Below are 15,368 nucleotides of genomic sequence, written 5' to 3' on the forward strand. Positions count from 1 at the left end.
TCTCCGTAAAACCTGGATCTAGTAGAACTAATCTGCTTGAAAAGCCCATAGAGTTGAAGGCGTAAGTGGGAAAGAGCACCACTCTCCCAGCTTCCTTCTTCAAGGGAGAAAAAGGTAACCAACCCCTCCCCACATGACCAAGGGGACAGTGAATTGGGAGGGCTCAGAGGTTCTAAGGCAGGCATCCCCAAACTCAGCCCTCCAGATGTTTTGGGACTACAATTCCCATCATCCCTGACCACTGGTCCTGTTAGCTAGGGATGATGGGAGTTGTAGTCCCAAAATGTCTGGAGGGCCAAGTTTGGGAATGCCTGTTCTAAGGGGTACTATCTTGGCACCTAAAGTAGCACCTCTGCCTTTTCCTGGAAGGGATAATCTGTCTTTAACAGGTGTGACAGGAAGAAATTCAACAGGCAAAACCTTTCCAGTAGAGGAAAAGCTGTTCTTGTGGCAACATACCTGTTGCACTTCTGTCTATCACAGAGTTGTTATAGGCAAATAAGCCCCCTCCCTAACCAATTTTGCAGGATAGGGAGCTTCTTGCAGTGTAATATGGGTGGATATGTGTGCTTTTTCTCAAAAAGTGAAGAGGGCATTTTCACGTTAGAGTCAGGCTTTGAATAATAGTGCATGTGGCAGCCAAACACTGACACAACACTCAATTTCTATTAAGTAAAGTGTCACATCTTCCAGCATGGAATATGTTCATTCTAATTCCAAAAACAGACAATTTCGCAGATGGGTGATATTTGGTGTGGAGGGAAATGTACTCTGCACATGCTCAGAGGTACTTTTATTATTGTTCCTTATGTTTCAGCTGTGAGCTGGGGCATTTAAACAGGTGCCAGTTTTGAATCCAGGGTAAAGCTCTGATCAGCAGCACTGCTCTATGCTAGGGTTGCCAGATGCCAGAGAGGACAGAGCTCCTGCATCTTTAACACCTCCTGAAATTTCCTCTTCTGCACAATTATTAGAAATTTTGGAAAGCCCTGTCCTCCCTACTGTATCTGCAGGAGAGTCTCTGCTAGTCTCCCTTCTCTGAAGACAGTAAAATGCAGCAAAATGTGGCTGTAGATGTGAACTGAAGAGAATGTTACTTGTGAGGAACTTGACATAAGAGGAGGCAGCATGTGGCAATCCAGGAGGTGTTGATGTGCTGTCTTCTCCCTGAGGGTGGTGCCTAATGCTTCCATAATGTGTTAGAAGGTATAAAACTACCCGCAGTGAAGACTCTTTAGAGCAGGAGAGTGGATTGCAATTTGATAATGGAGTCTAGGTTAGAGGGTAGGGTTGCCAACTGACCTGACCTGCTTCTCTGCCTTTAAAAGCAGATTGATCTGGAGGAAATGGTAGGCCTTGCAATTCATAACATGGAGCTAAACATCACTGCTGGCTAATGCCTCATGTTAAGCTGCTGTTTGACGGTGTAATTACCGTGGCAGTTTGAAAAGCTGGCAACTCCAGTTGAGACAGCATATTGAAAAAAATGTTATAGTGACTGTCTTGACGTCTTTGCTGCAGGGAGAAAATGTAATGAAGATGGACAAGGGTAGGCTACAACATCTTGTTTCATTGCATGGGATTGTTGCTTGCAGTTGTCACACAGATAAAGCATCACAGAACATTGTTATATTTAGAGGTGGGGCTTGGACAATTCAGAGAGGTGGGGCTCTGTATTTCAGGAGAGTTCTTCTTCAAAGGCAACCCATTCAATTAAGCAGAACTACATAGTAAAATCTTTTTCTGGACTGTACCACATTACACTGCAGCTGGGGTGTGTGTGTGTGTGTGTGTGTGTGTGTGTGTGTGTGTGTGTTTTGAATGCACCCCTGTTAAAAGAAACCAGGCTCTCTGCAGGGGTTAAACTGAACAGTTATAAGAGGGTGGTTTTCCATGTGCAGGGAGAGATCATTCAGACATTTGACCCCATCTGTATCTTGAAGTGCTGCAGTCCTGGAAATGCACCACTTGATTCTGCAGGTGTGGAGTGTTGTGTGGTTGGCAGCAGTGTTGCATGGAGGTTATGCTTTGCCAATGTGTTCCACCTGGAGTCGCCAGGTGTTTTGGGGCTCAGTGGGCAGAGCCTGGAAATGAAAGGGTGGTCCTGGCAGTTCAGGTTGTACCTGGAGCTTCAGGTGTGGAAACTGATGGGCATAGAGCAAATAAACGAAAGCTCTCCAGCCAAGCAAAAAATGCCACGTCCCCTCAATTCTGGCCCCCCTCTCTCTGCTGCTTCCTCCTTCCCTTGGAGAGCCTGAGAAGAAGATTTGAATCTGCAGGTTCAGATCCACCCCTGAGACCCAGCAGACAGTCACACAGCACTTGGCTTCTTCCCCACAAAATACTGAGAAATGTAATGTGCCAAGGGGGGCTGGGAATTGTAGCTCTGTGAGGGGTAAACTACACTTCCCTGCTTTGGGGGAAGCCATGTGCTCTGACTGCATGGTCTCGATGTGACACTAGTCCTGTTGATGTGGGGGGCAGTTCCTCTGCAAAAAAGAAGCTGCCTCAGATTTGTAAGTTTGGGTAACAGATGCTTCACCTCAAGAGGACACCCGTCTATCTATGTGTCTAAATGCACCATCTCCTTCCTGGATGGGATGGATTTCTGGCCAGGATGTGGGGAATTAGTGGAGCACCGAGATGTGCTCCTCCGTTGTGTGGGCAGCAGGCACACCAAGGTGCAGCAGAGCAGAGAGGAAATCTGGTTTGCAGCAATGCAGAGACAAGGTCCAGTCTACGGGAAAGCAGATCAGTGCTAGCACGGTGGATTTGAGTACCCGTACAAGACTGCAGGGACAGTGTGGTGCATTGCAGAGGGCAATGGTTTTAGCAAGCACAAGTCAGAAGCAAAAGGCAGCTATATTATCAGGTTTTGTACAGTAAAACTCTGTCAAGGTAGATGCTGGGGGAGTTGCTTTGCAGTCTTATTCCTCCTCTGATTTTGCCGCAGAATTGCAAGGAGCAAGATGTGCATCCAATGACTATTTCATGATAAGCGGTGCTGCTTGTTAGCAGTGTAGAATGCAGTGCCCTGCAGTAAGAAATAAATTTTCTTATCAGAGAACTAGGAGCTGTTAGCTAAAATGAATTTTACAGGTGCAACCAGAAATTCTTGCTTTGTGAACATTTGTTGGAACAGGTGGATAACAAGCCAGGGAGGGAAAGAACAAAGCAGAAGGCTGGAGAAGGTGTGGTGAGCATTTTCACTGTTTTCCTGTTTTCATTTGTACTATTGTGATCATCATCATTGCCTTTTAAACAACCATCTTAAGGTGATACATGAGAAATATTTATTTATTTTTAAACCACCCTTCACAACATAAAAATGCAATATAAAACCACAAATTACATAATAAAAACAAGAACAACCCCCCCAAAACCAAAAAACCCCTTCACCACACCCTCACAAACACATTTTAAAAAGGTATAAGATATTAATCGATGGGACGCGGGTGGCGCTGTGGGTTAAACCACAGAGCCTAGGGCTTGCCGATCAGAAGGTTGGCAGTTCAAATCCCCGTGGCGGGGTGCGCTCCCGTTCCTCAGTCCCTGCTCCTGCCAATCTAGCAGTTTGAAAGCATGTCTGGCGGGAAGGTAAATGGCGTTTCCGTGTGCTGCTCTGGTTTGCCAGAAGCGGCTTAGTCATGCTGGCCACATGACCCGGAAGCTGTACGCCGGCTCCCTCAGCCAGTAAAGCGAGATGAGCACCGCAACCCCAGAGTCGGTCACGACTGGACCTAATGGTCAGGGGTCCCTTTACCTTTAAGATATTAATCAGCCAAAGGCCTGGTTGAAGAGGAATGTTTTCACCTGGCTCCTAAAGGTACATAATGAAGACGTCAGCTGAACCTCCCTGGGGAGAACGTTCCACAAATGGGGGCCACCGCAGAAAAGGCCCCTTCTCGTGTTGCTCCTCTCGTGGAGGAGGCGCAGGAAGAAGGGCCTCCTCAGAGGATGATCTCAGGGTCTGGGTCGGTTCATATGGGGAGAGGCGGTCCTTGAGGTATTGCAGTCCTGAGCCTTTTAGGGCTTTATAGGTCAAAACCAGCACTTTGAATTGGACCCGGAAACTACTGGGCAGCCAGTGCAATCAGGCTAGGATTGGTGATGTATAGATATGCTCTAACCATCTTCCCCCGGTGGGCAACCTGGCCACCAAATTCTGCACCAGCTGAAGTTTCTGAACCATCTTCAAAAGGTTTTTAAAGATTATTAAAAGCAGTTAATTTTAAAGTGCCCTTACATCTTCTTCTTAAAGAAGCCCACTTTGTTCCTTTCAGTGATATGTGCATGTGTGGCTACACTCTGCACATGTTCAGAAACACTCAGCCTGACAAACCTTTTTTTTTTGAAAACTGGAGTAGGCATTCATTGGAAGACTAGGGCTGCATGGGTGTTGTCTGCTCTTGGCCCTTGGGACTGGGCCCAGGCCGCACCTCACACTGGTCCTGCCTTCCCTCCTTCTTTAATGGCTTTGCCTGCCTGGAATAGATCCTTGGAAGTCTGATCATGCATTTTGCTTGCCCTGTGGGAGGACAGAAAGATGTGTGAGTAGAAACCAGCCTATTGTACAAAGGTAAAATCCACATGACTTTCTCTTCCAACTTTTGCCTCCCAGAATGGAATGTGGCTCCCAGAAGAAAATGTGGCCCTTGGGGTGAAAAGTCCCCTCACCTCTAGGCCAGTGTTTCCCAACCTTTTTTGGGCAAAGGCACACTTGTTTGATGAAAAAAATCTCGAGGCACACCACCATTACAGCCCCGTGACGTCAGAGCGCAGCGTCACGCCGGGAGGGACGCATGAAAGTGAAAGTTTCAATTTTTCCCCTCCCCCTTGCCGGGGAACCTCCAAGCTTTGGGGGTGGGGGGGGAGGAGGCAGCAAAGCGAGGGACTGAGGGACGGCGGCAGCTGAGGCGGCGGCGGCTGTTGTGGTGGTGGCGGCGATAGCGGGCGGAGGAGGGGGCGGCAGCGGGGCCGAGGTGGCCGGCGGCGGCGGGGGAGGCGGCGGCGGGTGGAGCAGGAGGGCGGCCGAGGCCGGTGAGGGAGTAGGGTTGCCCGGGGCTTGAGGAGCCGTCGCCGGGAGTTGCTGCTGTTGTTGTTGCTGCTGCTGCCCGGACATGCCGGCCTCCTCCTCGTCCGCTGTCTCACGCTCCTCCCTTTTGCGCGCGCTGCCCCGCCGCCGCCCCATTGGCCGGGTCCTGTCAGCTGATCCTGTGTTATTTCCTCTGTGTGTGTGTGAGGGGAGAATGGAGAGAGAAACCTCGGCACCACCACCGCGGAGCCGCCCCCGGCTCGACGCGGATCCTCGCCGCCGCCGCCCCACCTCTCGCCGCCCGACTCGCCCGCCTCCCTCCCACGGCACACCAGCCAACGTCTCGCGGCACACTAGTGTGCCGCGGAACACCGGTTGGGAAACACTGCTCTAGGCAACTAGTAAGCATGTTCCAGTGTAGTTTTCCATGCACATTTAGCAGGCAAATGTTGCTGTGTTGTTTGTCAGGCATCAGAACAGACTCCATCCACACAACTTGAGGCAGTGTGCAATGGAATGGCTGTAACCCAAGCAGCATACAGTGGTCCTTCGGGTTACAGACGCTTCAGGTTACACACTGCACTAACCCAGAAATAGTACCTCGGGTTAAGAACTTTGCTTCAGGATGAGAACAGAAATCATGCAGTGGCGGCAGCAGGAGGCCCCGTTAGCTAAAGTGGTGCTTCAAGTTAAGAACAGTTTCAGGTGAAGAATGGACCTCCGGAACGAATTAAGTTCTTAACCTGAGGTACCACTGTACAATCATGGAATTGTAGAATTGGAAGGTACCCCCTGCAATGCAAGAATCTTTTTGCCCAATGTGGAGCTTGACCACATGACCCTGAGATTAAGAATCTACCAACTGAGCTGTACACATTTTGGGAGCTTTTGAGGGTTTGAGTTGGATAATACAGAATAGGAGCCTGTAAGAACATGTTGCAGTCATGCAGCAGAAGCAGTCCATGTTGCAATGCAGATGGTATGCGTGTTTGCAAGGTGACTGCTGCGCCGAAGATGCAGCACTGTGTAACAAAGCAGTCTGCTATGTTCTGTAAGCAAATAGCCTCCTATCCAGCAGGGCTGCATCCTGCAGCAGAAGAATAGGGTCCTGCCTCCTGGAGGGTAAACCCAAAATTTCAATGCAGGGCTTTGCATAAATTGAAGGCGTCAGGAATGCAGTGCAGGCTACCATAGGATTTTGCAGTTTTCTTGAGGAGTCCGGAAACAGGTGATTTGGAATGGTGCAGGATTTTGCAGCCTACCTGTGAAATGCTTTTTCAGAAAGCTGTTGCCATCTGCCCTCCTGAGAGGCCCATTAACTTTCTAAAAACTGCAGCGAAAACAGCTCACGTCCCCTTGCTAGCTGTTTCCGCTGCAGATTTTAGCAAGAGACTCTCCGTCGGGCAGATTTCAGTAGCTTTCGGGGGGAGTGATTCATAAGTAGGCTGAAAAATCGTGAAGGGAGACAAGGTCGCGTTTTGTACAGAAAAGTGCATCTACGGAAGAAACACGCATCCGTAGCGCCGCAGGCTGCAGTCTCCCGAAGGTTCACACGTTCTCTCTCCCCAAGCGCAGTTTTCCATTGCTGCAGAGAGATCGGGGAAGGGAATGCGGATTTATTTAGCAGAGACAGCTGTACTCTTCGACACGCAGACTTTAGTTGCAATGCGTACCTGTGTGTATGCTTCCGTATGGATGAGTTTGGGGTGGTGGCTGTTGTTTTGCGATGCGGAAAAGTCTGAGTTTTAGGATGCAACCATCGTTGGCCGGGGGAGAGAAAGGGATTTTGGTGCAGAGTTCGATGCTAAGAAGGGACCATTGTTGTTCCAAGGCAGTGTGCTTTGCAAATGCCCTGCCAGGCCTTCCTTTCCACCGATTGCTGGCCTTTAGCTTGGGAGTTCTGCAGCCGCTCGGGCTCCAGAATAGCTCGCGAGGGAGCTGGTCTCGCACCGCGGGGGGAGGGGAGGAATGCGCTAGGCAGGATCTTGTGATCCGCAGAGAGGAAGCGCTCAGGCGCTCAGCTCCTCTCGCGGTGCGCACGGCTGAAGCATCCTCGTCTCTCTCTCCTCCCTCCCTCATCCGACTGAGTCAGGAGGTTGCGGGGGCGCCTCAGAGATGCTCCAGCCACAGAATGGAGCGGGGGAGAGAAAAACGGTCCGGGATCGGAAGCTGGAGGAGGGCACGCCGTAGCATCGCAGCCCGGTCGAGAGGGGTAATCTCTCTCTGCCCCCTCCAAATAGCCGCTTCATAGGATTTAAACATAATCTTTGCGCCTAGGGGATCCCGGAAGGGGAGCGGGGCATAGTTCACTTCGCTGCCCCTCGACTCAGAGAAGCCTAGGGAACAATGGCCAGAGTTCCCTGCAAAGAGGCTGTGAAAGCACTACGGGAGTTGTAACTCTCTCAGGGGAATAGGGTGGGGTGGTCTCCCCACTCTCGTCGCTCCTAACACTCCCGTCGCCAGGACGCTCTGGCGGAAGCCCAGGCTGCTTAGAAATGGCGTGGCGCTGCTTTCAACATGCAGCGCGGAAGCAGAGCCATATCTGGGCTCCCTCGCGCCCTTGGCGAGGAGATGTGGGGCGCACAGGCCGCTAGCCACTCCGAGCCAGAGTGGAGAGGGTTTTTTATGCCCCCCCCCGAGCCTGTGCCCTTGGTGGGGGCCCGCATAGCCAACCCCTAGGTCTGCCCTGTGCGGAAGTTGGGAGTCAGAGGAGAAAGGCGCAGAGGGTGCTGCGGGTGCAGGAGTCTGCTCTCTCTCTCCCTGTGAAGAGAAAAGGGCCTGGTGTGGCGGGCGGGGCGGGGGAGAAGGGCAGGGGCACTTGAGAGTTGGCGCAGGCAGTGCCCTGTGATCCGGAAGGGGGGTGGCTCCTGGGTCGTCCCTGGCTCTAATTGCAGAGTAGGGTGTTGCTGAGCCAGAAAAAGGGGCATTTATCGGGGCAGAATTCAGCCAGAAAGAGGGAGGTCAAATAGGACTGACTGGAACATGCCTCCCCCTGCAAAAAAGGGGGTGGGGGTGGGAGGGAGCCCAATGTGTGCCCTAGAAAGCAGCCCAGAATCATCTGCCGGGTGTCTGAGTCTAGTTGTAAAGGGAGGCAGTTTGAGACTCTCTGGTCTCATGATTTGAGAGGAAGAAGGGTCATGAGATTCGCAGCCCAATTCTGACAGGAATGATGCCTGGGCGTTTTGGTGGGCTACCTGTTCCCAAACTGGGAAGGCAAAGCTCGACTTGGTGAATTGAGGGAGTCAGGGACTCCTAGGTTCTCCTCTAACTGTGCTGGAAATATGGGGTTTAGGGCAGGCTTTGCCAACATGGTGCCCTCCAGCCATTTGGGGCTAAACCCCCCACCTGCCATAGCCATGGGCACGCTGACTGGCGAGCAGCTACAGTGCCAAACCACTGCAAGTGGGCAAAGGTTGGTCTGCGGGGCTGGAATGAGCAGAGGGTGGGGAGGCCATTCATTCTGACCCTGCTGAGCACCAGAGCTGCACAACTGTTGCTGAAGTTCCCTGGGGATGACAAGTTCCAGTAGCATTGTCAGGGAATGCTTTCAGGTGCGCTCATGCTTGGACGATGCGCAAGCCCCTCTGCTGGGTCCTGGCTTTCCCCTTCTAAGCTGTGGGTCTGCAGCCGGGCTCCCTCGCTGCTGCTGCTGCTGCTGCTGTGTCTTCAGTTTGCGCCATCCTGTCCCTGCTGGGCATTTGGTTGCTGAGAGGAGACTGAGCTGTAAACGGAGGGGAAAGCTTCTTATTTTTAGCTGCTGTGTGTCTAGACTCCCTCAGAGCTGGAAGCAGAATTCCAAAGGTCTTGCTGCCCTGCCTGCCTACCCTGGCCATTTCCCACGAACCTGAATGTTTGTGTGTGGGCACGAGGGGGCGCCATATTACAAGAACTCAATTTGCTGAAAGGGGATTAGAATGGGCTGCAAAATGGACCCCAAAGCCCTGGCCCTGACCAGCTGTGATTGTGCCTGTGGGTTAACTGCCTTTGCAGCCATTGATGGCCTCAGTAGGAGGCCAGGAGAGACAAAAGGAAATATTTCTTCACAGAACATGTAACTAGCCTGTGGAATTCATTGCCACTAGGTGTGGTGGATTTCACTACCACAAGCCTCTAGGTTAGGTGGCTGTAAAATAAGATTTAACAGAGTCCTGGTTTTAAAATATGCACACTGCAAAGTCCTGTGGTACCTTAAAGACCAGCCTATTATAGCATCAGTTTTTGTGGACTAAAGGACACCGCCAGTGGATTTAGTCACCCAAGCTGATGAGAACATAGGGGAGAGTCGAGCACCCTCTTCTCAAAGTGGCCAGCCAAGTGCCTGTGCAAAGCCTGCCAGCAGGACTTGAGTTCTCTCCTGACATTCAGTTCTCAGCAGCTGGTATATAGCGGTGGACTGGCTCTGACTGTGAGGGTAGAAAATACCCTTTGTGGCTCTTCATGATTCCACATTAAAGACATTTGTGATGGCTAACTCTGGAAACAGTGGCAATGGAAGGTCCGTCGGTGGCTGTTTGCCTTGATGGCTGCATGGACCTTCCATGTACACAGGCAGTCGATCCTTGAGTCCGGTCAGGGAATGAACCTCCGTTTCATGCATTGTTTGTGAAAGCCCAGTGGCATCGCTGACTGCTTTTGGAAACAGAAGGGTTGTGAACTTCTATGAGGCTTGTGTGAATGTCCTGGTGGATTCATGAGCCCCATGTTAATGAGTGGAAGGCGGACCACCATTTTAAAATTACTATTATTATCATTAGATTTCTTATCCACCAGCAGGCCCCAGGTCGCAGCAGTAGAGAACACAGTATTAAAACCAGCTGGAAACAAATTATAACCATGACTAGAGTGGGTGCTAAAAATATATGTACCTAGAGTGTCAAATTTTGATTTTCCGCTGCAGGCAGCAAAATACCAAGAGTTGTGGGGAGATTGGAGCCTGCCATAATTTGAACAACCACACTTTACACAGCAGTTAAATAAATAAATAAATAAACAACAGCAATATGGGAAGTGGGAGGAGGAAGGGAGAGTTTCATTTCCCCAGGAACAAAATACTGAGCTTTGATGATGTGACGTCCCCATGCCAGGAGCGCTGCGGGGAGAGAATACGTCTGGTTCCTTGGTGACAGATGACTAAGTACTGCACATTTAGTGCACCCAACCATCTTTACATTCTGGAAGGCCGTGATGCGTTTTGGAAGAGATGGAGGCCGTCTTCCATAGGTTTCTTTGGGTAGGAACCGATCTCGAAGATAGAGGGATTCTGTTTTAAATGTCAGTAATACAATAAAGCTGTGCAGAGCAGGCAGGAATGATTGTGCTCAGAAAAGATGCTGACCAAGGCTGGAATATTCTTTAACAGCAGATAGCCACACACATTCATGCTCCATCCTTGCTCAAATTCAGTTTCCAGGGTCAGGATTGTACTAAGCCGTCCTGTCAGCACAAGGATTACCACTGGGCAGCAGGATTTCCCCTTCTCTTCCAGCTGTCTGTGCCTTGAGTCCACTCCAGATCTGCTCTAGAGGGTTGGAGGGAACCCCTAGACTAGATTTAGGCTGTGTGAAAGGGGGGGGGGCTTCCATTGTGCAGCAGAAATCCTTTTGCTGACAGAACTACTTCACATTGCATATCACCCCAGGACTTCTGTTCCCTCCAGTTCAAGGCAGGGAGAAACCTGGGGTTCTGCAGAGGCTTTTGGTCTCCAGCCTCCGCCATCCCAGACCATTGGGCATGCTGACTGATGGGAGTTGGGGATCTAGCAGCATCTGGAGGACCACAGGGGCCCCACCTCTTGTGCTTTGAACTGGATCGATACTTTTTGGCTTTATAGGCCTAGCTCGGATCCAGCCCTGTTGTACTGTGGCTGTGGTGTGGCCATGCAGACAAGATTAGAATTGTAGAATCGTAGAGTTGGAAGGGACCATGAGGATTGCCTAGTCCAACCCGTGGGACTCGAACCCACGACCCCAAGACTAAGAGTCTCCTGCTCTACCAACTGAGCTGAATGTGGTGTTTTGCTTACTGCCAGAGACATTAACAATGCCTTTCTTCTTCTAGGGCAAAATATTTCAAGGGGAAGAAGCTTCATGGGGAGGTGGACATCAAAGTTGAGCAGGTAAGCCAGTGTCCAGTGGGGGGGGGGCTCAAGCGCCAAAAGCCTTATGGGCTCAGGCTGGAAGCTGGTGAGGACTCTCCACAGGCTCTGACAAGAATAGGGATGTGCGCCATCTTGGCACCTGGGACCGGCAGGCGGAGTGGAGCGGTTGACTTGGCTTTGCTTGCTATCATTGGCCTGGCCTTGGCTAACAGGATGGTGTATTCTGTTTGCTGTGGTTGTAGCTCCTCCATCTTGAGCTGGAAAGCACATTTGTCTAGACCCAGAAGCAGCACCCACCTTTGGGTACCTATGGCAGCCCTCGACCTGCAGCCTGGTCCACTGCTGGCCCCTGCTCTACCAGCCCCACCCCAGCTGGTGCTTCAGTCAGTGATGGGTGGCTCGGTCCGGGAGCTGCCATTTTAAATCTCCACAATGTCCTCAAGGTAGCATCTTTTGTGGCATTGTGGGAAATATAAATGGCTGCCTCTTGGTGTTGCAGCTGATGCAGAGCACTCCTTGGGGCCAACCAAGGGTGCCAATGTGACTAATAGATGGGTGGGCCAGCTAAGCCCCACCCTGCATAATTGTTCACGTGATGTGCACACACATCGTTTGAATGGCAATGCACATCAAATTTGAGCCTCCCCCAGCTCCCTATGGGGCCAACTGATCTAAGAGCAGAACTCCTCAAACCTGTGGTCCTGTTTGTGACCCCAGACTGACACTAGTCACTTGCATGCACATCGCCAAAATTTGTCACTGAGGAAGCTCACATTTTAAACCCTGAAGACACCATGTGTGTCTGCAGTTGGCAATAGGTGAGCACGCTGCCCGTATATGAAAGAAGCTCCGGCCTCATCCTGTCCCTCTCTGTCCTCCTTGGGGGAGGCAAAGTTGCCGTTCATTGTTCGCTCTCTTCCCCCCGGCCTGAGGCTGAGCCCAGGGCAAGGTCCCGAGGCGGCTTTTGTGGCTGAGCCACTGGCGCAAACCTCTGCCTGACTCAGAAATAATGGACGCAACAACCACAGTGAGAGCAGGAAGTGAAACTCAGGGCTGATGGTTTAGGTCAGCAGTTTCCAAGAAGTCTTACTTTCTGAGAATCCTTTTAACATCACTTCGTCTCCCCCTTTTTTATTTCAAAGGGGAAACAAACAAGCAGACTCACACATACAAAAACACACAACATGCAACGGAAAGCAGACCTATATAAACCCCTATAAGAAAAGTGTTCAGTTCAAACAATTGTGCATCATATTCTGAATCTCTTCTGAAGATTGATAGATGCATTGGCATTTAATTGTTGGTTTGTCGTTGGAGGAACCTCTGTGCATTATGGTGAAGTCTGTTGTGTTTTGGGTGCACACTGAGTTCATGCAGGGCGGTTGCTTAGGTCTTGGTTTACCCATGTGAACTGGGAATGAGCCTTGCAATGTGGGAGGCGGAATTCAGGCTGGTTGGAGCTGCTTTCTTCTTTTACTTGAACCCCAAAGTCTACTGACCTTGTGCAAAATGCACATACACCATTTATTCATTAATTTTAAAATGGGCTTCTTTTAACTGCTGCGATGTGAAATTGTGCTTTTCCCCCTTGGACCAGGCATGATTTTTTTTAGCTAATACCCAGGGCTGTCTTTAGCAGATGCGGCACAGGGGTGCAAATATCCGCCCAGCGCCCCCAAATTACCACAGATAGTGGGGGGATGACGAAGCTGTGCACTGGCAGCCATCGGGAGGGCAACGCTTCCCCATGCCGCTGCGGGAGAGCAATATGGCAGCTGGTGGGTGTGCAGGGAAAGCGGAGGCTGCCGGCAAAGCCGCGCAGCTCCCCCACTTGCTGTGGCGCCCCTGAGAGGCTGGTGCCCTGGCGCGACGCACCACTAATCCCTATGGGAAAGATGGCTCTGCTAATACCAGTCCAATGCCCTTGAGTGAGGGGTGTGGTAGCTTTTGGGTTCTATATATTCTGTTGTAGCTGCACTGGATGAGTGTACACAGAAAGGCAGTCTAAAAACATTTATAAATAAATAAAATTCCTGATCTTCTTACTGAAGAGATTCTTGAAAGGACCACAGGGTTTCCTGGGACTTAAGTCAGCACACGAAACCATTCCAGTTGCGAACCTGCGAACTGTCCTGCCTATATCTTTCAGGCTTTCTGTGTATCCCTGGTCCCTCCATAGAGTCAGGAGGGGGGCTGCTGACTGTACTGTGTGTGCTGCTTGGTCCATGACTAGGTCTTGTGGGTGTCTCCTGCAGGCAGAGTTCTCCGATCTCAACCTGGTGGCTCATGCCAATGGCAACTTCTCCGTTGACATGGAGGTTATACGCAACGGTGTTAAGGTAGTCAGGTAAGTGGCAGTGCCTGTCCTTCGGTGGCTCATTCAGCTTGTTTTGACTCAGGTGCCCAAGTGTTTTCTCTGCTCATGTTTCAAGGCACTTCCACACAGTGGGTATTTTAGAGTGGGATCCAATCCCACACAGCAAATAAAGGTTGGTGGTCTCTCATCTAATCTCCCTGCAAACAATTCAGGATGAATCCTCCTTAAATATCGAATGTCACCTAATCTCCATGTAAACAAAGCAGGATGAATGCTTACAAATCAGGTCATCTGGAAGCACCCTTGGAAGCGCTTTCCTTTCTAAGATGAGGCAAACGTGTATCTTGAACTTTTCTGTGCACACACCTTGATCTACCCACACGTACTTGTTATCCCTGAGAAACATAAATAACAGGATATATTTATCTGAAAGTCTTCAAACTTACACGACTCATTAAAAATTAGCTGATGAAGGTGAATACATCGAAACAGGGCCCCGTCCTGGTTTCTAATCCATAATTGACTTCTGACTTCTGCTCTATGCTTGAAACTGGGTCTCCACCTGCAAGCTGATAAATTATAAGGATCAACATTATTGTTGAGTGAAAAAGAGAAAATCTTTGTAATGAATTATTGTGTTATACATATCTTTATGAGTTTGAGTTTGTAATCTCTGTTAGAGTTTGTAATCTCTATTTGAGTTTGTAATCCTTGTCAGAATACATACTTTTGAATTGATTAGTTTTTGTTACTATTGACTATTGATTGAGGGACCACTCCCACTATTGAAACTTATATTGGCCTGAGTTCTTGGTGTGCTTTTTTCTTGGTACATTTAATAACAAGAACTCCAACTTATTTAAGGTTGGGAGTTCTGCAATGACAAAGTTCAAAAGATGTGCGTTCAGCTCCCTTTGTTGGCAATCTGTTCTGGAGATACACTGCAGTGCATACTGCGTCTGCCCACAACTTATGGGGCAGGGATGCATCCTTTAACACGCACCTTGTCATCTCCATGATGGACCTGAACTTTCTCTCAGCTATGGAGTTCTGTTGTGGGGTATCAGGAATTGTGGTTACATGCTCAATTCCTTCCTTCGCTAGGAGAGATTGCATGTCATTTGTACAATATTCACCCCCCCCCATTGTCTGTCATTAGCATAGCTGGAGCTCTCTGGAATTTGTTCTTCACCATTGCAAGTTAGTCCTTGAACATTTCCAGCATTTCACTCTTTTCCTTGATGAAATAACACTGCACAATACTTTGAAAAATCATCAAGAAATATTGGTATGTACCTGTTCTTCCCCATTGAGGGAACATTCATAGGTCCACATAAGTCACTGTAGACTATGTCAAGCACTTTGTTGCTTCTCTGCTCGGTCCAAAGAGGAAATGGAAGTTTAACTTATACATTTTGTTGGTGTTGTGTTGCTCTTTGTTACCTGCAGTCCCCTTGCAAGCTCTTTTCTGTAGATCCAGAATGGTCTTGGTGTCTCTGTGTCCAAGTCTTCTGTGCTACAGCTCCAGGTCCGCCTCATGCTTATGGTTTGAGTGTGCCACCTTAGCAGACTGCTTCTCTGAAAGATCAACCTCATATATGCCATTTATTAGCTTGGCTTGAACAAAAACTTCACCATTCTTAGTCGCATTACATTCTCCATTACCAAACGTTATTTGAAAGCATTTTCTGTCCAAACTAGACACACTAAGCATATTACAACTCAGTTGTGGAACATATAAAACTCTTTCCACAATAGTATCCATTGCTTCATTGTTTATATTACATTTCAAAGTTACAGAACCTGCACCTTGAGGTTTAACAACATTGCCACCTGCAATTTCAATATGAGATTTAACAATATCATTAATATCAGTAAAATAGTCCTTTTTATATCCAAAATGTGAAGAAGCTCCAGAG

The 15,368-nt window shown here is 49.5% G+C and overlaps 1 protein-coding gene and 1 long non-coding RNA gene across 3 annotated transcripts in view; one reads left to right on the top strand and one right to left on the bottom strand.

The window, feature by feature from the left end:
* Positions 1-15,368, bottom strand: part of LOC310696755 — a 114,471-nt gene that overhangs the window by 46,374 nt on the left and 52,729 nt on the right. The gene's annotated exons all lie outside the window — the stretch shown is intronic.
* SYN1 (synapsin I) overlaps positions 1-15,368 on the top strand; it is a 92,505-nt gene that overhangs the window by 14,828 nt on the left and 62,309 nt on the right. For both annotated transcript variants that reach the window (XM_083482508.1, XM_083482509.1), the window contains exons 2-3: positions 11,093-11,150; positions 13,388-13,479. In XM_083482508.1, coding sequence (XP_083338634.1) covers positions 11,093-11,150; positions 13,388-13,479 — 150 coding nt within the window. The remainder of the gene's footprint in view (positions 1-11,092; positions 11,151-13,387; positions 13,480-15,368) is intronic.

Source organism: Podarcis liolepis (assembly GCF_965112155.1).
Source record: "Podarcis liolepis genome assembly, chromosome: 17".
Taxonomy (NCBI): Eukaryota; Metazoa; Chordata; class Lepidosauria; order Squamata; family Lacertidae; genus Podarcis; species Podarcis liolepis.